Genomic DNA, 27,086 nt, shown 5'->3' with positions numbered 1-27,086 from the left:
CGATTTAGCGATGTCCGTCTGTCTGTCTGTCTGTCTGTCTGTCCGTCTGTCTGTCTGTCTGTTGATGTATTTTTGTGTGCAAAGTACAGCTCGCAGTTTTAGTCCGATTGACCTAAAATTTGGTATAGGGTCCTGTTTCGGCTCAAAGACGATCCCTATTGATTTTGGAAAAAATCGGTTCAGATTTAGATATAGCTGCCATATATATTTTTCACCGATCTGGTCATAATTGGTGTGTATATCAACCGATCTTCCTCAAATTCCGTACATCCGAATATTTTATGGGTCTCGAAAAACTTGCAAAATATCAGCCAAATCGGTTCAGATTTAGATATAGCTCCCATATATAGCTTTCGCCCGATTTACACTCATTTGCCCACAGAGGCAAATTTTTAACTCCGATTGAGTTGAAATTTTGCACAGGGAGTAGAATTAGCATTGTAACTATGCGTGCCAAATTTGATTGAAATCGGTTCAGATTTGGATATATCTCCCATATATAGCTTTCGCACGATTTACACTCATATGACCACAGAGGCCAATTTTTAACTCCCATTGAGTTGAAATTTTGCACAGGGAGTAGAATTAGCATTGTAACAATGCGTGCCAAATTTGGGTGAAATCGGTTCAGATTTGGATATATCTCCCATATATAGCTTTCGCCCGATTTACGCTCATGTGAACACAGAGGCCAATTTTTTGCTCCGATTTATTTGAAATTTTGCACAGGGAGTAGAATTAGCATTGTAGCTATGCGTGCCAAATTTGGTTAAAATCGGTTCAGATTTAGATATATCTCCCATATATAGCTTTCGCACGATTTACACTCATATGACCACAGAGGCCAATTTTTAACTCCGATTTAGTTGAAATTTTGCACAGGGAGTAGAATTAGCATTGTAGCTATGCGTGCCAAATTTGGTTGAAATCGGTTCAGATTTAGATATAGCTCCCATATAAATGTTTTTCTGATTTCGACAAAAATTGTCAAAATACCAACAATTTCCTTGTAAAATCGCCACTGCTTAGTCGAAACGTTGTAAAAATGACTCTAATTTTCCTAAACTTCTAATACATATATATCGAGCGATAAATCATAAATAAACTTTTGCAAAGTTTCCTTAAAATTGCTTCAGATTTAAATGTTTCCCATATTTTTTTACTAACATTGTGTTCCACCCTAGTGCATTAGCCGACTTAAATTTTGAGTCTATACACGCAAAAAAAAAAAACGTTTGGAAAACGTGTACCGAAAACGTTTTTCTTTTGTTAGACTTTTTTGAATTGCTTCGAAAATTTTAAACTTTTATCAACAAAAAAATTCGTTTGTTACAAATTTTTTATTTTTTCAATAAAAAAAGTTATTTTTGAAACAACAACAGAGTCCATTTCGTTTATATCAAACACTGTTCTTTTCTGACTTTTGGTCTTTAATAAAACACATTTTACAGTTCAAAATTTAATATAGTACAATGTAATGTTGAACATTTTTTTCGGAATCTTCCGAACATATGTAGAATGTATGTAAAAAAAAAAAAAAACAAAACTTTGGTCGAAGCAGGGATCGAACCCACGACCCTTGGCATGAGAGTCAGACGTAGCAACCACTGCTCCACGGTGCCAAACTAAATGTTTGTTTCTGTTAAATAAACTTTGTTTATTCGGTTCGTGGGCGCCGCAAGCTATGCTATATAAATATAACTTATATGGATATTTATCTATTGATGACCATAACAGGTACATAGCTCAGTGGTTAGTGTGTTGGCTTACAAAGTGCATGGTCCGCGGTTCGATTCTCCGTCCAGGCGAAAGGTAAAAAAAATTTAAAAATTTATAAAATCGTATAATTTCTTCTACATTGTTTGTATTACAGAAAAAGGTGCTAAGAACTAAAAATCTTCGTGGAAGTGAGAAAGATATGAGGGAGAATGCAATTAGCCAGAAAAAAATTTTTTTTGAGTTAGTCTTTATGAAATTGTTTTTACATCCTGGAAAAGAATAAACGTTTATCACAAAAAGTATATACTTTTCTTCCAAATACACTTCCTTACAGCGAAAAGCAAATGAGAAACGAACTTTGTTTGTCTAAAATTTCGTTTGGGAGGAAAGAATTATTTTTTTGCGTGTAGATTTTGCAGAAGTCTATCTAATTCGGTCCAGATCGAGTGATATTTAAATGTATGTATTTGGGACAAACCTTTATAAATAGCCCCCAACACATTTGACGGATGTGATATGCTATCGAAAATTTAGATCTACAAAGTGGTGCAGGGTATAATATAGTCGGCCCCGCCCGACTTTAGACTTTCCTTACTTGTTTTTTCTTGAATTTGTCGAAAATTATTTACTTATTTTTGTGAAATCGGTGCGACATCTGCGTTCCTAATAAAGTTTAGTTAAAATTTTCTAAAATAAACTAAAATTTTCTTTCCTGGTGGGTTCACTGTTTTTTCAGTGTAATTCCAAATGCGTTATGCCATATTCTTATATGGAATAGCATATTCGTATATTATTTATTAGAGCAAAAACCTTCAGATAAAAATACAAGAAGAAGGAACAACCATTTGCTGGTGAAGATTATAATCTGTGATAAAAAAGTTTAGTTTAAATAAGTAATAAATATTTGGTTTCCGGTCTAACACTTTCCCCCCTGCATTAAAATGGGAAACAATTTAAATGATCAATATTGCAACTCTGTTGTCAGTTCAAAAAAAGATTGATGCCTCGTATTATTTATGACCATTCTACCAAGTCACAAAAAAACACGTTTTCTAGTCCACACACCCAGAGAAGGAATATGATCACCTCAAACATGTTTTAAGAGCAAAATGTTATTTTTGGGTGGTGACCATGTAACATGGTTTTCGCAACCATGTTATTTTCTCGGAAATCATGTATCTGATTTCGATAAACAGGTTATATTTGACGAGAAAACAACATTTTAGTGACAAACATGTTACATGGTCACCATACAAAAATAACATTTTGCTCTTGAAACATGTTTGAGGTGATCATATTCCTTCTCTGTGTGCATACTCGGTCAGAGTGCATCTCGGTATGAAGTTTGGCGCATATCATATGGTTGTTGTAATAACCTCTCGACAACATGGACTTGTCTTTGCAGTCTTTTTGTTTCTGCATCGGATGAGGTGGCGCATGCGCAGCAAAAGCAAAATATCGCGTTGTACGACACAACACCCACTTTATATTATTTTTAATGAATGAAATGAAACAATCGAAAACTGTTGTCATCTGTCGGGATTTGACGAGCGGCGTCCAAACTTAGCTGCGCGGCATCGATGCCTTGACTGTTCGAAGATGTATGTTTTGATTTCTTGTTGGCTTTTGTTTGTTTTGCAAATGACGCAAAATTACCAATTTTTTTTGCCCCCGCTGGTGTGGCGTTTTGTTTTTTGTATACTCTTCTCACTCGCTGCCAGTTATTGCCTTTGAAAAATCGCAGACTGGAATAACGAATGAATGACCGAGCATACAAACCCCAACACGCATTCCACAGACAAGACCGGTTGGATTCCCCCATTGATGTACCCCCGCATTTGGTTATTATCACTGGAGCATGTACGCGCAATGTTCATATACATCATCCATCTATCCATTCATACATTATGCATCCATCATACATTATAATGTCCGCTGAGGGAGAAGTGAGGAGGCTTGTGCTTTTGTGGACATTCTTCTTATGTTTGACCAATTTTACATTGGTTTTTACGATCACCATTATTGTTGGTTGTTTGAAGATCGATGTATGTTATACACGTTTAAATAATTCCATAGGTGCGAGCCCACTGTCGTCTGTGGGCCAGACCAAGTACAGGTGGTGCTATCTTGAGTTGCTCTTTTTTTTCGTCACCCTGCAGAGCTATTAGAAAAAGTAACACGCTCCAAAAGGCTAGCAATTTAAATGATACCAACGCAATATGAATTTTCGTTAAATTCAAGGTTATCGCCAACATTGTCTTGCCTATGTCACACAATGCTTTCAGATGAGGAGGAATTTGTGTATCTAAACACAATACATAATTGCACTAAATGCTTCCAAGACCAATCGGTGCCATTGTTGTTGTGCTGATTCGTACACATTTTACCTCAGCTAGGTATGATTTGAATATTGCAAAAAAAAGAGTGTAAAGAAGGTGACGTGTTTTAATGCCATAACTTTTATTTATGAATTTTACAGGGTCAAGTTTCTGTTTCACTTAAACAATTTATTACGCATATCGCTTTCATAAAAAAACTTCTTGACCATTTTTCATTGACATTCAGAAACGATTATTAAAAGTTGCACTACCTAAGGGCAAATTCTTACCAACACACACTGAAAGGAGAGTTTTCTTTTCTGAGAAATGAAATTGTAGACAAGCAATGTTTGACGTTAGAAATTTTCTTTAAAAGCAGATAAACAAGTTTGAGCTCAAAAGTGAAGCTTTTAAGGAACTAAAGCCAAATAAACTCTATTTTAGTTCATGATATTTTTATGTTTTGATAAAGTTTCGTTGACTAAAATAATTTTTTCGCATACGTTAATTACATGAACTAAAAAGGGGGAACATTATATACAAATGAAGCATAAATATTTACTAAATTTGTATGTCGTGTCAAAATAGTTCATGATTTCTTAAATTTTCTAAATTTTTCCACAAATTTTCTAAATTTAACAACACTTTTCTGAAATTAACCAAACTGGTCCTACCTGGTGGGTGCACTGTTGAGTGTAGTTCATCCTTGCATCAAACGATTTTAATTCGTATTTATTTGCTCTTAAAGAAATATTTAACAACAAAGGTGAATTTCGTTTGTTTAAAATGTTGTTCCTGAGGAGAGAATTTTTTCTTTCTGTGTAGTTACAATTCAATTTCAAGATGGGCGCATTTACGATAAAATTTTGAAATTTTTAGAAATTCTGAACTATTTTGTGAGAAATACGATTTTAGTAAAATTTCATGCTTATTTTCACTAAAATATTTTGTATATCGAATGGGTCAGTCCATTAGTCTTTATAGTGTCCATAAGAGGAGGTGGTCGTGGCCTATTTTTACATATATTATGGATTTAGGAGTTAGTAATGTGTGGCGTTTGCATTTTTTACTGTGTACAAAGCTTAAAATAACAATCCGATGGACCAATTATCTTTCAGGCGGTATATCGCTAGATCGTATTTGACACATACAAGATCACGACATCGAAATCCGTCGTCAGAATTAGTTGGTGAAGATCGAAGAAATAACGGTCATAACCAGAGCGCTTATCAAATCAATTAAGATGTGTTGTATGCCACGCAAAGTGTCGCTGTAGATGTCAGTTATGCACTAAAACACTTTGTGGTGAAGGAAGCTGCTTTGGCGAATTTCATACTTAATCTGCCCAATGTCCCCACATGAGGACATCACTTTTTTTATAAAGAGTGAATAATAAATTTGCAGTTTTTTTATTTAGTCGTTACTGAATTTATAAAAAAAAAAAAAAAAAATCAATTTTTGTCCGGCAATTTCATTTTGGGCGTTAATGGGTTATAAATATGAGAAAAAATTGAGTTATAAAAAATTCAATTGAAAGAACTTCCTGTGTAGCTTTTAAAGTTGTGCTTTTAGAACAACCTCCAAATTTTTTTGCTGGGATGTTATAAATGCGCTACACGAAGTTCAAGGAGACAAAATTTAATGTGTGCAAAATGTAAATGAAATAAGGAAACATTTCTCACATTTGATAATAAGTAACTAAAATCAATTAATTTTCCTGACCTTTAGTCCGGGCGGCAATGTTTGCGCCACGGCAATTGTACTTTCTTTTACTGTTAGTTTAGAAACTATATTTTTGAAGAAGATATTATTCCGTCAGTCTTGTTACCAAGAATATATAGGCTTCCACATTAGTACTGTGAAACCTCTCAATCTTGGACACTCTGAAAACCGAACACCTCCCAAACGTGGACAGTTTTCTGTGGACGTTTGCTATATTAACACATTAAAATTAGCCTCCCATAACTGGACACCTCCCAAATGTGGACAAAATTTAGGCGACCGTGGGCGTCACCCTTTCTAAGGTTTCACTGTATTTATAAAATTGAAGAAGTGAAGTTAAGGTATCAAATAGAGAGGCAATTGAACTGTTTGGAAGAGCTATTTCGTGAGCTGAAGATAAAAATGCGACTGAAACAATATTATTTTTAAAGGAATTAAAAAGAAAGGCAGAAAAAATACATATAGAAAAGGGCTTTCCACCTCAAATAAATCCACCAATCCATAAATGATATCTATATTAATGAATTTGTTATGTTTCTTCCTTCCTTTATTTTAATTGTCTTACAAAAGCTCGGATTTACGAACTATATATTTCCAGGTCCTTCCGTTATTTAGAAAATTCTGTAAAATCGGTCAATACAAACTATAATTTTTCTGAAAATAGTCCTTTATGGAGTAATTTTTACGGCCTTTTATATCTCGGGATTAGATATAATTTCTTTCGTCCAATCGACAAGCATTTTTAGAGCGATTGACAAATTGTGTGGGATCTAACGCGAACACATTTATTGAATGTATGCTGGTCCCACTAAAGCATAAGGTTGTCTCAATCTCACGATAGGTCACATGACGCTAAGGAGTGTATACCACCGATTGAATATATAAATAAATAAATAGCGCTCGTATGTCAAAGCGCTCTGAGTACGTATAACCTCAAAAATGACTAGCTACACGATATGGCTGTCAATCCCGAAATACAAAAGACGACAACTTGAATAGAATTTTTTTTAAATTTATCGTAAAACTTATGGGTATATGAATATTTTTTTTTTTTAGAATATAAAATTCCAAAAGTCTAACTTTGATGTTAGGAATTTTTGGAAATTTAGAAATTGGAAGTTGATCCACAAACATTATTTTTAAGCACATCAATAGATGAGTCTTTATCCTACCCTTTTCCCCTTTTAATGAAAATCTTTTAAACAACTCTTAGAAAATGCCCTTATATATGTCTCTTATATATACTAGCAAAATCACTGTAAACAAAAAATGTCGACTGGTATTACTGCCTGTTTCGTTCACTTCTATGGAATTTGAGGCCATTATGAATTCTTTGTTGTCTATTTTCCTATGATTAAAATTGAGTTTTTGTTGACACTATTCATAAAATACATGAATTGTTTCTTTGTGCATGTAATGCATTTGGAGGACATTAAGCTGGATTTTCCCAAGCACAAAAGGATCATCACTTCGAGGAAAAGAAACAAGTTTTTGGGTGCACTTTTGTTTTTGTTTACAAATATAATCATTAAATAGAAATGTTTTGTTTTACCAGTAAATTGTTACAAAATATGGTGAATATCATTCTATGCTCATTAACGCAAATGATTTTCTCAGAATCAAAACTTCCATATAAATGATGATTTTGGAACATAGTGTTAGTCACGAATGATACCATGTGAAATCTCACTAAAAATGGGACCAAAATGGAAACAGAAACATTGGTAATACATGCGACATAAAAAACAAATGTCAATTTTTCCTATCTAATTCAAGCGTATTTCTCAGATTCAAATTTGCAGTTTGGCCGTCAATAGCACACGCATCAACGATAGCAAACACTGAACCTATCATTGGGATAAATGTTTGATGCTAAAACCTCTCATACATTAACTCTGTGCCAATGAGTTAAATAGTAAATCTGACTCACCAACCTATTGGTTTGAATTGTGAATTGAAATAGATTGCCATCATTATGGCAACCATGCCAGTGGTATGGTGTACCGATCCAAATTCGGTCAACAACAAGCCCACAGCATTTGCCCTACATGGCATACAATTGCAGGGAAATGTCACCGAGAAACAGGTACTTGCCCTCAGAGAGTTGGTCAATGCAGCTGCTGAAGGAAGACTTATTCTGCCATCGGATGGCACGTTTATGTTATTGGACAGCGGAATCAGCATTGAGAGTTCGATAGTCAGCAATGGCAATCCAAGTAATGGAGCAGTCATAGCAGTAACAAATTCTTGCACGGCAACAATGTCGGAAAATGAAGGAAACCCACAGAATTCGGATGTTAATAAAGAAAATATTGGACAGAATTGTAATGATACAACTTCGGGCAATGGTAGACCACCGAAGAATACCTATATCCTAATGCCGGTGACCACATCAGTCCAGTTCAATGCTAACTTGCCATTGTCACGAAAATCAATAGACGAAACGGTGGAACAGACCATAGAGTTGGAACCCAAGTATTCAACATTTACCCCACCACCATCCACTTCAAGCGAAGATGTTCTATATGAATTTCTGTGCTGTGCCAAATGCATGCACGATTCGAGCGGATCACGGTGTTCGAATAGCACTTCGAGTAAGATTTCACCTTTATCGGCTACCATTTCACAGCATCGTAAATCACAGTCCCAATTAATGCTTCAACGATTTCTGAAATCTTGTGAGAGACCTTCGTTTCTATCTCATATCAGTGGAGGAGAACAAGAAACGCAGCAAAAGAATAAAACCGATGCTTTCCCCAATAAACATGGCCAAACTGGAGGTAATGTCAACGAACCGCATCAGCTGTACGATCCCACATACAGCGTTGCCAATAAGTACACGCGTCGCTATCAGCGCAAACACTGCAATATGTCGGCCGCGACCATTGCACGTAATCGTCACCACAACCATCGTCACAAATTACCAATGCAAAGTGTTAAAATCTTTCACAATCGCAGCCACGCGTGCACTTTTGGCAGTGGAGTTGGAGGTGGAGGTAACAGCAGCAACCAAACGAGCAGCTATATTGGTGGTTTAGCCAAATCCACTACCACCACTAGCACTTGCAGTAAAACGGCCAAATCCAAAATGGTCATTCCGTTAGTATGCGACCAGCCATCGTTGCTGACACCCGCGTTCCAACTACCTCTGTATGCAACGATTAACAAAAGAAACGCTACGATGACGACGGAAGTAAACGAGTCCGAACAAGCGGATGTCGTATCCAAGTTCCTGACTGTAAACGCCGTCGTTCATGATCCGCCTAGCCGTAGAAATTTACCGCTCGAGGAGCCAACAAGGATATCGCCATCGTCGAGGCGTCGTCAACGTAAAATGGGTGCCGTACAGGGCTCACTTCAGGATACTGTTCTCATCGAAATGGAGAATCTTCCTGAAGATGTGGCCGAACTTCCCCAAGTCAACTGTGATATTGTAATGGACACTTTGCCAGTAGTTAAGGATCTAATAAGTTTTGATGACGATGCCATCAACGTAGATGTTGACAAGTGTCCAGTAACATGTGAACAGCCAAAGTCATGTGATATTAGTAGTCAAGTCATAGATATACTCTCACAACCCAATGTCGATTTCCAAACTCCGAAGCTAGAGGAAGTGGCCCCAAGCCGTGACAGGCCGTCAAATACATCGCCTTTGCCGGCGAGGAGTAATGCATCCAGTCGCAAGACTAGCTTTGATTCCACCTGCACTATTAGTTCGATGGATTCTGGTTTCATAGAAATGCAAAATAAACTGGAGAATTCGACGCACCCGCCATTGACTAGCATTTTCTCAGGACAGCCATCAAATTCCTGCGGCCGCGATGAAAGTCGTAGACAAACGGACCTAGGGTCGAGTAGTGGTGGAGAAAAAATTGCCCGCCTCAACTACAAAGAGTGTCTAACTCAGTCGCGCAACCGTCGCAAATCCTATGAGGAATTTAAAGCCATGTTTGCCAACACTCCTGATATGCCACCCTCGTCTTCGCTGTCACTTGTAAATGACACCACCGTCACTGGTCCCGAAAGCCACAAAATACCATTAAGACGCAAACTAAACCATGATATTAGAAAACTTTTCGAGAACGACGTAAACTGTGATGCTCTACAAGTTGCCTTAGCCAAGTTAAGCACTGATATAACTGGTCCCATGGAAATGGCAACAACAAATGCCTTAGAATCAATATCAGAACAAGAATGTATCAAAACGACGACAGCCACAACAACAGAGCTGGAGGCAGCAGCAACTGCTACCAAAGTCGAAGAAACACTTGTAGATCTAAGCACTGTTGGCGATGAAAGTGCTAGGCAAAAACCGGCTTTGATAAACGAGTTTGCTAAAACCACCAGCTCCACCGTACCAGGTACACATGAAACGAATACTGCTGCAGCTGCTTTAGCCGCTACTGCTTCTCCCGATGCCAGTGACGATAACAACGCTAATGGACATTGCCTAGTGTTAGCGACCACTAGCGACTGCACAACACCCTTAACGGCTGGTGATACTATCGCCACTCTCGCTAAAGAGCCTGCCAGTGAATCGAATCAGCATCAGACAAAAGATATTCTACGTAAAAATTCGGATTTTCTCTCAAAGATATTGGACCGCCAGTTAATGGCAAAGGAGAAAGAGAAGGCGCACATGCGCCGCAAATCCTACGAAGAGTTCAAGCGGCTAGTGCGTGAATGTGAGTCGCCAACCAGTGACCAACAGAGCAACGTCTCGGAGACGTCTTTCAAACGTCAAAATTCGAAGCATCGCAAAAGTTATGCCTCCTTCCTGTTGATGAGACGGAATTCGCAAACGAGGAAGCCCATTCCCAATGCAGAGCAAACTGACCGGAAGGATAGTGCAAAAGCGCTCCAGCCAAGTAACCAATTGGCTGATAAAACACCTAATAGTTCCTCCTCATCTAGCTATAGGCATAACTTCAAAATCTACGATAAACTGGTGTACGGTACCATTTACGATATAATCCAACGTAAGAACGATATATACAACCTCACCTATCAGCGCTACGACAAATACATGACGTATGGCACTATTTACGAAATTCTTCACCGAAAATCATCCCAATCTTCGATTATATCTAATTGCTCATCCAGCCACAGCACCACATCAAGTGGCAGCAACAGCGACAAGGCATTCCATCGAAAGAGCTTGGCAGCGATTTTAGAAAGAGATCCAGCCAAGGGCAAGACGACGGATTTCGATAATCTCAAAAAGTCTGGCATGATTTATGATATTATCCAGAAAAAGCAACAGCAGACTCCCGTTGCTAAGGAAGCTATCTGCCTTATACCAGATCCCATTACCCGTGACCAAGTGGCACAGCCGCCATCCACCGCACAATGTCAACATGACGATGTTACTGCTGACTCGGACATAGTCACAGACAAGGAGAATGGCATAACGTGTTACCCAAAAGCTGGTCATGCTGTTTCATACAAATATGGAACAATATACGACATCTTACAAGGAGAGAAATTGGATGCCAATAATGAGATGACAGCGATGGCAGCAAAGACTGGGGTTAAGCAATTGAAAGGCCATGTTAAGAACCGATTTGTAGTGAGTAAAATCGACGAATCACTGAGGACTGCTGCCACATGTGATGCTGCCACAGCCACGTCTATGGACAGCAAAAGTGTTGATCAACGTGGTGTAAGTGGAGAAATTGTGGCGTCAGCTGCTGTAGGTTCTGCGAGTGTTGGTGATGGCAAAAATGCCTTAAAGGCAACGAAACCAAATAAAATCAGAAGACTGTCCCATATGCTAACCCACAAATCAATAACCCATGACATGAAACTGCAGCAGCAGCAGCAGCATAAAATACCCGATGTCGTTAGTCCTACCAGTGATTTACTGAGAGAAATTGACAAAGGTGAATGTCCCATTATAAAATCCAATCTCATACCGATGGATAGCGAAGAGTTGTACTCGCGTATTGTTGCCAAAAATCGGGCCAAAGCTGGTGGAGGTCCCATACAGAAGTCAAATTCTTTGGATGCAATTTCCACATCGGTAACAATATCACCACCTGCCACACCCTCTCCACCGCGGCCACGAAGAAGCCTTAAGCACCATCATTGTCTGGCGGAAGCCCAAAGGCCCAAGCAATTGGTCCTAGTGAAGAAGCTGTCCCTCGACAATACCCTAACAACAAATGGGTCCATAGATCCTCAACAGACGAAGAGCAAAGAGGGCAAGCTTCGACGGTGGTCCAATCAGATTCCATTAAAATGCCATTGTGATCATGCCATAAACGCTCACCAGTCATCCAACATAGATTTATCACGCGATCTCCTCACCTCATGGGAACTCGCATTGAAATCCCCAAGATCATCACCCAAGTGCACATGCAACGAAACATTCGCCAACAGTATAATCTCGCCGAAATCACCACATCAGCACTCTGGCCCCCAAACGCACAACGGGGGTGTCATTGAAGTATCGACCACAGAATTCCCTCCATCCAACGCCACCTGTCTAACGTCCATCGTCCGCAATACGTGCTCCATTCATACTGAGGAGCAGCTACCTTGCCCATGTTTGCCAAGTAGAAATACCACAAACTCTTCAACACCATCAGCTTTGTCTAATACCAGCACATCTACCACAACTACTATGACCACTACAAATGGCAATAGTGTGTCGGCAGCGCCCGCATCGTCCAAAAAAGGCAAATCACGACGGCTATCGGAATTTACGCGGGGTGAATTTTTAAATGAAAAACCGTAAGTGTTCCTTCCCACTATTGACTACACAACTTGTTATACCATGGGCTTTAAAAACACGGGAGCACTCAAAAATATCTCAATATCAGCATTGTAGTTCATATTCACGATACATTCGCCTTTCATTCATAAAAAATATCGTAACTCAAAGTCATAAATTGTCCTAGTAATTTTCCAAAAAGCAGTATTTATATTTAAATACCAGTGTAAAATTTTCAAATACAAAGAAAAAAGGTGCAAATAGACTCAGTTTCTGGAATTTAAAACTATGTTCCCGGATAAAATCTTGAATTTTAGACTAAAAAACTCTTTACAATCTTTAACCCATTAACGCCCAAAGCGAAACTGCTGGACAGAAATTGATTATATGGGTTTTTATTAACTCAGTAACGACTAAATAAAAAGATTTCAATAAAAAACTGACACTTTTTAGGAAAAAAGGATGTCCCCATGTGGGGACATTGGGCAGATTAAAATCTCCAATACTTGGTAGTACTATTTGAAACTTTTTAGTAACTTTTTATTAAAGTTATGTAAGAATTATATATTTTAGATCACTTGGTGCACATTAAACTATTGAAGGTGTCCGTATGTCCATGTATTTCTTTTTCACAAGGTTCCGGTCGCAATTATTAACCGATTTTGATAAAATTTGGTATATGGCGTTTGTTTGGCACAAGGACGAACGCTATTGAATGTGAATGAAAAATCGGCTCAAATTTAGATATGGTTAGGTTAGGTTAGGTTAGGTGGCAGCCCGATGTATCAGGCTCACTTAGACTATTCAGTCCATTATGATACCACATTGGTGAACTTCTCTCTTATCACTGAGTGCTGCCCGATTCCATGTTAAGCTCAATGACAAGGGACCTCCTTTTTATAGCTGAGTCCGAACGGCGTTCCACATTGCAGTGAAACCACTTAGAGAAGCTTTGAAACCCTCAGAAATGTCACCAGCATTACTGAGGTGGGATAATCCACCGCTGAAAAACTTTTTGGTGTTCGGTCGAAGCAGGAATCGAACCCACGACCTTGTGTATGCAAGGCGGGCATGCTAACCATTGCACCACGGTGGCTCCCATATATATGTATCACCCGATTTCGCTTATTTATTAACCGCTCAGCGTCAAATTTTCCACAAAGTAATCATATTTACCATCCTTTCAGTGTGCTAAATTTCATCGAAATCGGTTCAGATTTAGATATAGCTCTCATATATACACGGACGAAAAAGACTGTTTTTCATATGTTTGGGTGTAAAAATTATATGTTTGGAACTCAAATTTTTTTAACACAATATTTTTAAGTACAAGCATATAATGTTCATAAACTAGCATAAAATGTTTGGGACATATATGTTAATATGTTAGAACATATTATGTTTGGGACATAAACTGTTTGTAAATATAATATGCTTAGATGCAAACATATATTAATTTAGAAATAGCCTATAAACATATATGCGTTTAGAAAGAGAGACCTAGAGACTCCTATTCAACCGTCGAACGGAACGGACGTGTTTTTTTCAATAGCGGATAAACTCATAGTAATAGGTACCTACTACGAATTTCAAGTGTGGTGGGATATTAAGCCACCATGCAGCGAAATTCCAAGTCATCCACTGGGTTGCTAACTTCAGGGCCCAGTGGACGGGTATCGACTGGAGTTATAAATCTGGGCAATGACCAAGAGTTAGGCCCAATTAGTCGACCTGTAGACGGGTCGACAGGTGGCGACACACTGACAAGTCGAACTTTTTCTAAGGTAACGACATCAAAAGGAGGTAATCCCTCACGAAAGAGATTCAAGGAACGCAGAAATGCTTTGTTTATCCTAAAGAAGTTAGGATCAGTCGACCCAAGCACGTTGTCGGCTAAACAAAGCGATTCCTTAAAATGGGCTCAAGGAATTCTTGAGACTGGAAAAAGGGAACGATCGCCGGATGAGCTGCCATCCTCCAAAAGGGATCAAAGATCGTTTGCCTCAGTTGCTAAAGATAGCCTTGTGATGGCTATCATTAATAAAGGAGCATTGGACGGTATGGTTCCAAAGAAAAAATGGGGGGAAATTGAGAATGCTCTATCTGTCGTCTACTCACAGGTACTGGAAAAGTTTCCCGGCCCAGATCCTCGACACCAAGAGGCTGGTTGGTATCAAGGACGATTTAAGCTAGTCGCATTTGAGGACCAGAGGTCTATAGAATGTTTTAAAGCTGCTCTGATACTAATTGGTGAAGTTTGGGAAGGAGCTGCTCTAGAGTTAGTCGAGAAGAAAGACATACCGGCTAGACCTAGAGCACATGCCTGGATACCTGCAAACCCTTCTGACCCTGAATCTATTTTAAATAGACTGAAACGATGCAATCCAGATCTTCCAACAGCTGATTGGAAGGTTGGCCGTTTGGATGAAGTGGATGGACCAAGACGGCATGCAGTGTTTATATTGAACACTCAGTCTTTGCCACATCTGGCAAAGTCCCAGGGCCGTGTATGTTATGGCTTTCATTATATCCAAATGAAGGTGTATAAAAACGATCAGCTAAAGGATTCAGAAATGGACAAGCCTCTGTCTGAATCAGAAGTAAGCGGATCCTCTTGCGAAGTCGAGGGAGATACCAAAGTTGAAGACATGGATAGATACCGTATGCGTGAGGAGGCTTCTATTGCCTCAGAACTCACCAAAGTCGAACCTATGGTTATTGCGAGAGTCACCGATATCTCTGAAGAGGACATTCTTGATGACTCGATCGAAGCGGCTGATGTGACGGTTGTTGAAAATCTCGATGGTCCTACGGATCCTCCAGATAAATCTTCATCATTGTAAGGCTGCATGTGCTGCCTTAAAAGTTCTCCTGATCAAAGGGGACATAGATATAGTTCTTATTCAAGAACCATATGTTTACAAAAACAAAATATGTGAATTAAGTACTCCGGGGTTCAAACTATTGCAGTATACTGGTAATGATGTAAATCGAGCCTGTATAATTGCTAAAAACGAGCTCAATTTGTTTCTGCTTCCCTCAATGTGCAATACAGACACTGTCGTTGCAAGTTTAGAAATAGCCAAATGCAAATATTGGGTATCTTCGGTCTACATGGGACATGACAGGGAGATGCCTCCATATGCCGTTAAGACCTTAGTGGAGGAGTCACTGAAAACAAAGGCGAAACTCATTATGGGATGCGATGCGAATGCACATCATAGTATATGGGGAAGTAGTGATACTAATGCAAGGGGAGAGTCGCTAATAGAGTTTATTTTGCGTACTAATCTGGTAGTTTGCAACAAGGGAGATGTCCCAACCTTTGTCACTAAAAACAGGCAAGAGGTTTTGGACATCACCTTGGCCTCGCAAGAACTAAATGAAATGATATCTGAGTGGCAGGTTTTAAGTGAACACAGCTTCTCAGATCATCGCTACATCAGTTTCAAATTTGACGTTCATATCACCAAGATCATATTTCCGCCAAATGTTAGGAAAGCTGACTGGAATAGGTATAGGGAATCGTTCAATATGATGATACCGGAAATAACAGAGACAAATATGAGAAATGTGCAAGATATCGAACACGCAGTGGAGCGGATTACTAAGGCCTTCAACATCTCACTGAAAGCTGCATGCCCTAGAGGAAAGCCAAGGGGGAAACATCGACCACCATGGTGGTCTACGGAATTAAGTAATATGAGGAAATCCTGCAGGAAGCTCTTTAACAAGGCAAAGTCCACCAGAGCCCCTGAGGACTGGGACGCTTACAAGAAGAATCTGAGAGGATACAAGCGAGAACTGAGAAAGGCTCAGCATAACTCTTGGAATGCTTACTGCAGCAGTATTGAGAATACGTCCGAGGCTTCCAGACTACGGAAGGTTCTAGCATCCACCAACTCCGCTCCAGGTTTCATTAAAACATCGGAGGGCAATTGGACAACGTCCAGTAAGGAGACGCTGGAGGTACTATTGGACACACATTTTCCTGGAAATCAGACGGTTGAACCATGTACTGGCGGTGCCACAGTTGCTCAGCGGTCGTTTCCTGTCGAGGAAATTGTATCGGAAACTAGAATAAGATGGGCGCTAAATAGCTTTGGACCATTCAAATCCCCTGGACCTGATGGAATTACTCCGGCGGAGTTACAAGCTGTAACTGACAAAATTATCCCCTGGTTGTCGGTGATATATAAAGGATGTATCAACTTATCATATATCCCAGGAAAGTGGAGGGAAACAAAAGTCGTTTTCATACCTAAAGCGGGAAAAGCCTCTCACTCGAGGGCGAAGGATTTCCGACCAATCAGCTTATCCTCATTCCTACTTAAGACTCTGGAGAGGATGATAGATATTTATCTTAGAACTAGCATCGATTCAAGTTTGTTCTCGAAACGACAGCATGCATACTCGAAGGGCAGGTCTACTGAGACCGCACTACATGAACTAGTCAGCTTTATTGAAAGCTCACTATCTGTCAAAGAATACACAATCGTGGCGTTTCTAGACATCGAAGGGGCGTTCAATAATGTCCATCCGAGCTCGATATTAAATGGACTGACAACTCTGAATGTTGATCCATGTATACTCAGGCTGTTAGACGAACTGCTAATGAAGAGACGTATTTCAGCCACACTAGGACAAGCAAACATACAAAGGTATGTGAACAGAGGCACTCCCCAAGGAGGAGTCCTATCACCTCTTCTTTGGAATGTTGCTATAAATAGCCTTCTGGTTACTCTAGAAAAAGAAAGGATAAAAGTGGTGGCATACGCAGATGATGTGGCTCTGGCAGTCAGGGGAAAATTCCCATCCACAATCAGAGATATTATTCAGAGGGCCCTCCGGATGACTGAGAAATGGGCGAAAGACAATGGTCTTGGGGTAAATCCTGCAAAGACAGAATTAGTCATGTACTGCAACGATCGCAAAACTCCCACGGTTAGGCCTATTTCCTTAGGGGGTATTGAAATTCCCTTTGGTGAATGTGCAAAATACCTTGGCGTTATTTTGGACAGGAAGCTGAACTTTAAGCTTAATATTGAAGAAAGGGCGAGAAAGGCAACTGTAGCTTTGTACTCGTGCAAAAAGGCAATAGGAAAAAAGTGGGGACTGAAACCAAAAATTGTGCATTGGCTATACACGGCAGTGGTTAGACCTATAATGCTATATGGTGTTGTAGTCTGGTGGCCGGCACTTCAGAAACCGACTTGTTTAGATAAAGTTCAGCGTATGGCGTGTTTGTGTATTTCAGGCGCATTCAGCAAGACAGGAACAAATTCCCTTAATGTCGTGCTGCATCTATTGCCTTTAGACATTTTGGCCAAACAGTCAGCTGCAACAACGGCTGTGCGGTTGCGCGAACTATCGCTGTGGTCGGAAAAAGGTTACGGTCACAGTTCTGTCCTCAAAACAATGCCAGATGTGCCTAACGTAGTGGATTACACTTTGGCGAGTCCACTTTTCGACAAAAAGTTTGAGACTCTAATCCCCAACAGTGAGGCGTGGTGCACACAGACCCCGGGGAATAAAGAATATATAGATTTCTACACTGATGGCTCCAAATTGGATGGACAAGTGGGGTTCGGAGTATATTCTAATGATCTGGAACTTCGAATAGCGAAAAGATTACCTAATCACTGTAGTGTTTTTCAGGCTGAAATATTAGCAATAAGAGAGGTGGCGAATTGGCTGAGAAGTAATGTTCCAAAAAATGTGGGCATTAATATATACTCAGACAGTCAACCTGCAATAAAATCCTTGGACTCTGTGTTCCTCAACTCGAAAACGGCCATCGACTGCCGCAAATCTCTCAATGAGATGGCTGAGCAGTACAATATTCACCTAATATGGGTGCCTGGCCATAGGAACATACCGGGGAACTGCGAAGCGGATGAGTTGGCAAGGCTAGGGACTACCTTACATATTCCAGGGGAACTAGAATTTGTTGGTATGCCCCTAGCTACCTGCAAGCTCATGCTGCGTGAGAAGGCTGTTATGATGGCAAATGTTCGATGGGAGAATAGCAAGGGTTGTAACGACACCAAGCAAATATGGCCCCATTTCAACTTAAACCGCACACTAGATATGCTAATGTTCTCGAGACGTCAGATATCACTCCTGATATCTGCTATAACGGGTCGCTGCCTGATAGGCGATTTTGCAAAAACTATTGGCGCGAAGTATAATGACTATTGTATGAGCTGTCATGATGCGGAGGAAAAAGAATCAATTAAACACCTCTTGTGTGAGTGTCCTGCATTTTGTGTAAAGCGCAAGCAACTTTTAGGAGCATATAGCTTCAGATTACTGGCGGATCTGGAAAACGTTAACTTAAGCAGTCTGCTACTGTTTTTGGAACAATCTGGTTGGTTCAACAAAGAAAAATAATCAAGAAGGTTCAGCGGTTAAAACTAGAAGTGCCCATATGTAATAGGTACTTTTAGTTAATGTGGTATCACAATGGACTGAATAGTCTAAGTGAGCCTGAATCTTAATCGGGCGGCCACTTTAACCTAACCTTAACCTAACCTATACTGAGGAGCAGCTACCTTGCCCATGTTTGCCAAGTAGAAATACCACAAACTCTTCAACACCATCAGCTTTGTCTAATACCAGCACATCTACCACAACTACTATGACCACTACAAATGGCAATAGTGTGTCGGCAGCGCCCGCATCGTCCAAAAAAGGCAAATCACGACGGCTATCGGAATTTACGCGGGGTGAATTTTTAAATGAAAAACCGTAAGTGTTCCTTCCCACTATTGACTACACAACTTGTTATACCATGGGCTTTAAAAACACGGGAGCACTCAAAAATATCTCAATATCAGCATTGTAGTTCATATTCACGATACATTCGCCTTTCATTCATAAAAAATATCGTAACTCAAAGTCATAAATTGTCCTAGTAATTTTCCAAAAAGCAGTATTTATATTTAAATACCAGTGTAAAATTTTCAAATACAAAGAAAAAAGGTGCAAATAGACTCAGTTTCTGGAATTTAAAACTATGTTCCCGGATAAAATCTTGAATTTTAGACTAAAAAACTCTTTACAATCTTTAACCCATTAACGCCCAAAGCGAAACTGCTGGACAGAAATTGATTATATGGGTTTTTATTAACTCAGTAACGACTAAATAAAAAGATTTCAATAAAAAACTGACACTTTTTAGGAAAAAAGGATGTCCCCATGTGGGGACATTGGGCAGATTAAAATCTCCAATACTTGGTAGTACTATTTGAAACTTTTTAGTAACTTTTTATTAAAGTTATGTAAGAATTATATATTTTAGATCACTTGGTGCACATTAAACTATTGAAGGTGTCCGTATGTCCATGTATTTCTTTTTCACAAGGTTCCGGTCGCAATTATTAACCGATTTTGATAAAATTTGGTATATGGCGTTTGTTTGGCACAAGGACGAACGCTATTGAATGTGAATGAAAAATCGGCTCAAATTTAGATATGGTTAGGTTAGGTTAGGTTAGGTGGCAGCCCGATGTATCAGGCTCACTTAGACTATTCAGTCCATTATGATACCACATTGGTGAACTTCTCTCTTATCACTGAGTGCTGCCCGATTCCATGTTAAGCTCAATGACAAGGGACCTCCTTTTTATAGCTGAGTCCGAACGGCGTTCCACATTGCAGTGAAACCACTTAGAGAAGCTTTGAAACCCTCAGAAATGTCACCAGCATTACTGAGGTGGGATAATCCACCGCTGAAAAACTTTTTGGTGTTCGGTCGAAGCAGGAATCGAACCCACGACCTTGTGTATGCAAGGCGGGCATGCTAACCATTGCACCACGGTGGCTCCCATATATATGTATCACCCGATTTCGCTTATTTATTAACCGCTCAGCGTCAAATTTTCCACAAAGTAATCATATTTACCATCCTTTCAGTGTGCTAAATTTCATCGAAATCGGTTCAGATTTAGATATAGCTCTCATATATACACGGACGAAAAAGACTGTTTTTCATATGTTTGGGTGTAAAAATTATATGTTTGGAACTCAAATTTTTTTAACACAATATTTTTAAGTACAAGCATATAATGTTCATAAACTAGCATAAAATGTTTGGGACATATATGTTAATATGTTAGAACATATTATGTTTGGGACATAAACTGTTTGTAAATATAATATGCTTAGATGCAAACATATATTAATTTAGAAATAGCCTATAAACATATATGCGTTTAGAAAGAGAGACCTAGAGAGTATGCTGAAAATAAAATAATGGAAGTAACCAATTGGATCTTTAATATATCCACACAAAGAAAATTTCATTAAAATTTTTTCTACCAGTGTATGCCCTAATGTGAAACATAATATGTTTGAACAATACAAACAATATTTTGTTTGGACAAACCTGAAAATATATATGGTTGAAGCAAAATGTGTTTGGGGTATATGTTACGTTACAGAAGCGATTTTTTTAGGGTGTATGTATCACCCGATTATCCCAAATTTGGCCATAAGTCCCTTATTTATCTACCCATCTTACTCAAAGTTGGCCAAATCTAATTTTCTATAGTACGTACTCTATGTGCAAAAAATAATCGAAATTGGTCCAGATTTAGCTGTAGCTCCACTACGAGGGCGGTTCTAACTATTCAATGAAAGAGAATAGTTAGTTTTTCAAAAATATTTTTATTTTTCAATATAATCTCCTGAAACTGCAATACACTTAGTCCAACGCTTTTCTAGCAATTCTATCCCTTGATTGAAATAGTTTACCTCAAGGTCTTCAAAGTAGTGGTTTACAACTGTAATTGCATCTTCATTTGAGGTAAAACGCTTGCCAGCAAGGATTTTTTTAGATGTGGGAACAAGTCACTGGGAGCTAAATCAGGAGAATAAGGTGAGTGGTCAAGCAACTCGTACTTTAATTCATCGATTTTAGCCATTGTTAAAACACTATTGTGCGCTAGTTCGTTGTCTTGAAGAAAAATTATTTTTTTGTGTTGTACGCCAGGACGTTTCTCTCGAATTTGTACATTTAATTGATCCAAAAGGTTGCAATAGTACTCTGAATTTATTGTTTTACCCTTTTGCAGATAGTCAATCAATAAAATACCTTTGAAGTCCCAAAAAACCGTTGCCATAACCTTACCAGCCGATTGAATTGTTTTTGCCTTCTTTGGGACACTTCCTCCAGCTTCAGACCATTGTTTGGATTGTTCTTTTGTCTCTGGAGTATAGTGGTGGATCCATGTCTCATCAACAGTTATGAAACGACGCTTAAAATCCATTTTATTTCGCTTAAAACGATCCAAACAAGGTTGAGAAATGTTCATTCTTATGCGTTTTGGTCGACTGTTAACAAATGCGGTACCCATCTTGCAGAAAGCTTTTTCATCTGTAGTTCCTCATGCAAAATTAAATGGTTCATCTTCAATGCTTGTAGACCACGTTTAAATTCAGCAACCCAATTTTTTACTGTTGCATATGAAGGAGCACTTTCACCTAACACATTCACCATATCATTATGAATTTCTTGTTCCGATAAACCTTTTTATGTAAATATTTAATGACAGCACGCATTTCTAATTTTTCCATTGTCAAGAAATTGCGAATGCGTCTTTTTTGAACACCTGTTTCTATATGAAGGAGTTGCCAGATCGAAACAAAATTTAACATGTGTTCATAACAGAGATGGAAGTTTCCAAAACACTTAACTTTTTTCTGTTTATACCGCGCTTTTTGTGCTAGGCTAAGAAGTTTCCGAACTGCCCTCGTATATATGTATCGCCCTATATTCCCAAATGTGACCATAAATCCCTTTTTTATCAACCGATTTTACTCAATATTGGCGTACTCTAATCTTCTATAGTACTAACTATATGTGCCAAAAATCATGGAAATCGGTTCAGATTTAAATATAGCTCCCATATATATGTATCGCCTGATTTTCGAAAATTTGGTCATAAAAGCCTTATTTATTTCCGATCTTGCTCAAATTTAGCACACAGTAACGTTCTGTGGTATCAACCAAATCTGCAAAATATCTTCCAAATCGGTTCTGATTTAAATGTAGCTCCCATATATACGCAGCGCCCGATTTTAAAAAATGTGTCCCTAATAACCTTATTTTTGACCATAGTGGCCTCATTTATTAACCGATCTTACTCAAATTTAGCACAAGGTTATCTCCTGTAATATCAACCAAACCTGCAAAATATCTTCCAAATCGCTTCAGATTTAAATATAGCTCCCATATATATACATCGCTCGATTTTCCCAAATTTCGCCATAATACTCTTATTTATTAACCAATGCTACTTAAGTTTCAAATTTTTAAGAATTATCCGATCGTATTTAGATTTACATGTAACTCTTACATAACAATATTACCCGATTTTCACGAATTTGGATTTATTATCCACATTAATAGATTTCCTCTTTTTTAATACCAATGATACCCCACAAATGCTTATGTTTACTAATTCAGTAGGGGTGTTTTAGGGTATGATATAATGGCCCCCGCCCGACTTTCTACTTTACTTACTTGTTTTTTTAATAAAGCTAACAACTAGTTTTCACTTCAACATTGCGAAAGTACCTACAAAAAAGCCAACGAAATTTTTAAATTAATTTCATATTAGTTCATGAAATTGAAATTGAAAATGTTTCCCAATACTAGAACGATTATTATAATTATATTTTGCTTAGCCTGAAGTACACAGTTTAATTAAATTCGAATTTCGTAGATAACTTAAATTGTGTTCAGTTTGAACTTTGTATAGCGATGTAAATAGTTAACAGACTACAACGGTTTTTGTTAAAATTTACCATTATGGTAAATTTTAACAAAATTTAACAAATAATTTCTTTTAATATAACTTTCTTCACTTTAGTTTAAAGTATTTAGTTATTTGTAATAAAATTTATTATAAGATTTCAAAAATAAGGTGGTTAACAGTTGTACACCGTTCATGGTAAATTTTGGTAAATGTACACAGTACTTGGTAATCGATTTTAACTAGATTTCGGGCAAAAGGCCTTCACCAATTGGCGTTGTTCAGCAAAATTGTCTGCTAATTAAAAAACAATATTTCTCTTTTAACTGATTCTTTACCCAATATTGTCTAAACATTTTTTGCAGCTAAATTCTATGATTCACAACTTATGATTTATATACATCTCCCGTATTTATGTATTTCTCAATTCAGACTGGTGTAATTTTAAAAACCACAACCCATCAATATTGCTCAATATTCTTGCAATCATTAAAATTAAATCTAAAGCCGATTCCAACGAAATTTCTTTTGTATAGTTTTGCTCCGCCTTTAGCATTTCGTTTTATCTTTTCAACTAAAATGATGATAATTTTTCTCATTGGTACAAATTTATTTGAACAAATTTTAAATCAGTAAATCTCTTAATTCATCGTTTTTATGGGTTTCCCCTACAATCGTTTAGTATGAATTAAAAGAAAGTCTTGAATTAAAATTGTATTTCCTAATACAGATTTCTAACTGAAACGATTTCTTTTTGTGCCTTTTGTTTTTATTCGATTTCTTTTATGCCTTTCGCTTTTGTCGTTATCAGTCGCAAAACTACGAGAAATCGAATTTGGGATTACTAGATATCCAAATTTAATATTTATAGTTAAGGTTATTCAATTAGTCATGAAGTAGTACAGAGTATTACAATCGATATTTACATTTGCAGTAGAGCAAACTAAACTGACAACAATACTGAACTTATAAAATTTGATTCTCCAAGAGGCTCAAAAAGTAAAATCTGGGAATCGGTTTAAATGGTGGCTATATGCAAATTTGTGCATGGTGATTAAAGGTCATATATTGATATAGCGTACCAAATTTCAACTGGATTCAATGAAGTTTGAGTATTTATAATTATGGACCGATATGGACCAATGTTTGCAGGGTTGTTAGAGGTCATAGACTAACATCACGTAGCAAATCCGATCCGGATCGGATGAGGCTACGCAAGCCATAGCTGGGGATCGAATTTTTGCATGGTTGTTAGAGGTCATAGATCATAGGCCTATCATAGATGATCTCATATGATCCATTTGCAATACCATCCGAGATACATCAATAAGAACTACTTGTACCAAGTTTCAAGTGTATAGCTGGTTTCGTTCTGATCCGTATTGGATTAGTTTGTCGTTCTACGAATGGATCCAACAATACCGAATTAAAATGCATACGATATTACGTCGAACAACTACAACGAAATATTTCTAAAATGTTAAACAGCTAACATGGAAGTACCGGAATATAAAATCTTGAAACTTTGTGATACCAGGTAGGATGTGTTAGAAAATTTTTTCAATGATATAGAAAAAGAATAAAATTCTTCTGAAACCCTCAACAAACTTCATACCATACATGGCCCATGTCCGCAGAACAAGTCTGATTTGAAATTTTTGGTATACGTTCTTAGTATTATGAACAGATAAACTTTTGCAATGAAAATCTTCAAACATAGTACATCTTAATCCCTCCATTTTCTTAAAAAGAAAATAGTTTATGCAAAGAAAATTTGCCGAGAGATGGCTAAAATGAAAAATGTAACTAATGAACTTGTAGCATATATTCACTACACAGCTTGTTTTTTCTAAGTTAAACCTTATAAAAAAATAAAGTATCTATTACACTCAAAAAACAATGCACACACCAGGAGGAAAATTTTGTTTAATTTTAGAAAATTTTAACTAAACAGTATTTCATACGTCGATGTCACACCAATATCACAAAAATAAGTAAATAATTTTCTGAAACTGGAGTTAAATATCGCAAGAATATCTTAAGAAGATTATCAGGCAAACACCATGACCTTGAACAAGTGGTCTAGGATCCTATTTTTCTGCAGATTTTTGAAATCCATTTCATTTAAAAAATGTTTAACTCGCGTTACTATTCAAGTTTGTCTTTTGAGGAAGTCAGTTGATATTTATTTCAATATAAAATGAGTACAAAAGTTCTATGATTTCTTCAATTAATCATGAACAAGGTTTCTATAATATCACGTGGATTCTCCAGCAATGCGGTTGAGGCGATGTTATTTGAGAGCTCACATTTTCGTTCATGGCAACTGAAATACAATCATCCTCTGTAGCAGTGGTTCAGTAGCTAAATCAGTTACAAAAGTCTATGTGTAGGGCTTGCATAATGTGATCGATTCAAATTGTACCCGAATCTACGATAGTTCATGCAAATGTCTAGTTTACACCATTGGTTTAGATTGAGTGATCTGATGAGTCTTAAGCTCTGGCTTTTTCATTGTAATTTGTTATGCAAATGGAGGCAGTAATGATGATTGCATTACAGTGGAAAAATGACATCAATATCACCAGTCATAATACTCACAGTCTTGGTAACCATCATGATGGACGTGCATAGTGATTGAGCGATAATATTGCATATAGATCGGAAAATATGAAAATTTCACTATAACCATACTATATTTCTGTTCAATGTTTACATCTCACTGGCAAAAATTAACCAAAAGTGTGCTCTTAGAGGTTATTATGTTACTTTTTGTTTTTCTTGGCAGCTTTTTGAACTTTGCCATAAAATGGCTTAAATGTTGTAAACAATAAAATATTGAACCGGTGTATGATGTAATTGAGGGATTTACATATTGAATATTGGCACTGAATCATATTGAGCATATTACGAATCGCTAAACTAGGCCAGATTTTTGGACAAACTGTTAAAAAACAAATAAAAAAATAATAATATAGGAACACATGAAATATACAGTTTAAATCGATCAGTAAAATTTTAACTTTGTGATAAATTTTTTCCGTGATGATGTACCGGCTTTAAAATTTGACACAGAAAAATAGTTCATGACGATATATTCGTACTTTAAAAGTCCCTAGTTTTGACCAAAATAATATGGATGAAATATGTCGGCCTTTTGCTACCTCCCGTACTTTAGTCAAAATATCCTCTATGCTAAAGTTATATTGAATGACTTTCAAATATTCTTACAGAATAAATTCGACTCTACAGAAATTTTTGTGGTAATATGGATTATAACCATATTATTAACACAAATGCGATTATTTATGACATAAGACCAGAAAAAAACATTGTGGTCAGTGATTCTTACAGACATTTCAACAGCGCACTGCGGGTAAACTAATAATTGAATTGAAGTAAAAATCCATTTAGGACACAATTCTCTTTTGAATTCGAGTTTTGAATCGTAAGAGATGAATTCGAATTTATTCGTTTTTTCCCTCATGTGCTATCCAGGGTTGGCCTGTCACAAACTGTGACTTTTGCGACATACATTTGCGACGGTATAATACGTATGTCGCAAAAGTCGTAAACCTACTGTAGAAAACCAAATTTTGAATAGAAGAAATCCTGAACATTTTTTAATTTAGTTTGACAGCATTCGCTGTGAGTTTCTGCAGAAATTTGTGAAAGTTTTCCCATGGTCAAGCCTATTTTCTTAGGTGGTATCGAAATTCCCATTGGTGAGTGTGCAAAATACCTTGGGGTTATATTAGACAGGAGACTGAACTTGAAAGCTAAGAAAGGACGAGAAAATCCACGGTTACCCTGTACTCGTGCAAAAGGCAATAGGGAAAATGTGGGGACTAA

The 27,086-nt window shown here is 37.7% G+C and overlaps 2 protein-coding genes across 14 annotated transcripts in view; both read left to right on the top strand.

The window, feature by feature from the left end:
• The window catches only part of LOC142239452 (uncharacterized), a 57,373-nt gene extending 44,860 nt beyond the window's left edge, over window positions 1-12,513 (top strand). For all 5 annotated transcript variants that reach the window (XM_075311242.1, XM_075311245.1, XM_075311244.1 and 2 more), the window contains exon 3: window positions 7,548-12,513. In XM_075311242.1, the coding sequence (XP_075167357.1) occupies window positions 7,735-12,498 (4,764 nt within the window). In that variant the 5' untranslated portion in view covers window positions 7,548-7,734 and the 3' untranslated portion in view covers window positions 12,499-12,513. The remainder of the gene's footprint in view (window positions 1-7,547) is intronic.
• The window catches only part of LOC142239454 (tyrosine-protein kinase Src42A), a 266,830-nt gene that overhangs the window by 156,075 nt on the left and 83,669 nt on the right, over window positions 1-27,086 (top strand). For 2 of the 9 annotated variants that reach the window (XM_075311254.1, XM_075311253.1), the window contains exon 1: window positions 19,017-19,224. The exons of the other annotated variants lie outside the window; for them this stretch is intronic. In XM_075311254.1, coding sequence (XP_075167369.1) covers window positions 19,115-19,224 — 110 coding nt within the window. In that variant the 5' untranslated portion in view covers window positions 19,017-19,114. Of the gene's footprint in view, window positions 1-19,016; window positions 19,225-27,086 lie in introns of those variants that run through there. 9 annotated transcript variants of the gene reach the window in all.

Source organism: Haematobia irritans, chromosome 5 (genome assembly GCF_050003625.1).
Source record: "Haematobia irritans isolate KBUSLIRL chromosome 5, ASM5000362v1, whole genome shotgun sequence".
Classification (NCBI taxonomy): Eukaryota; Metazoa; Arthropoda; class Insecta; order Diptera; family Muscidae; genus Haematobia; species Haematobia irritans.
This window is presented reverse-complemented; position numbering and strand designations above follow the sequence as displayed.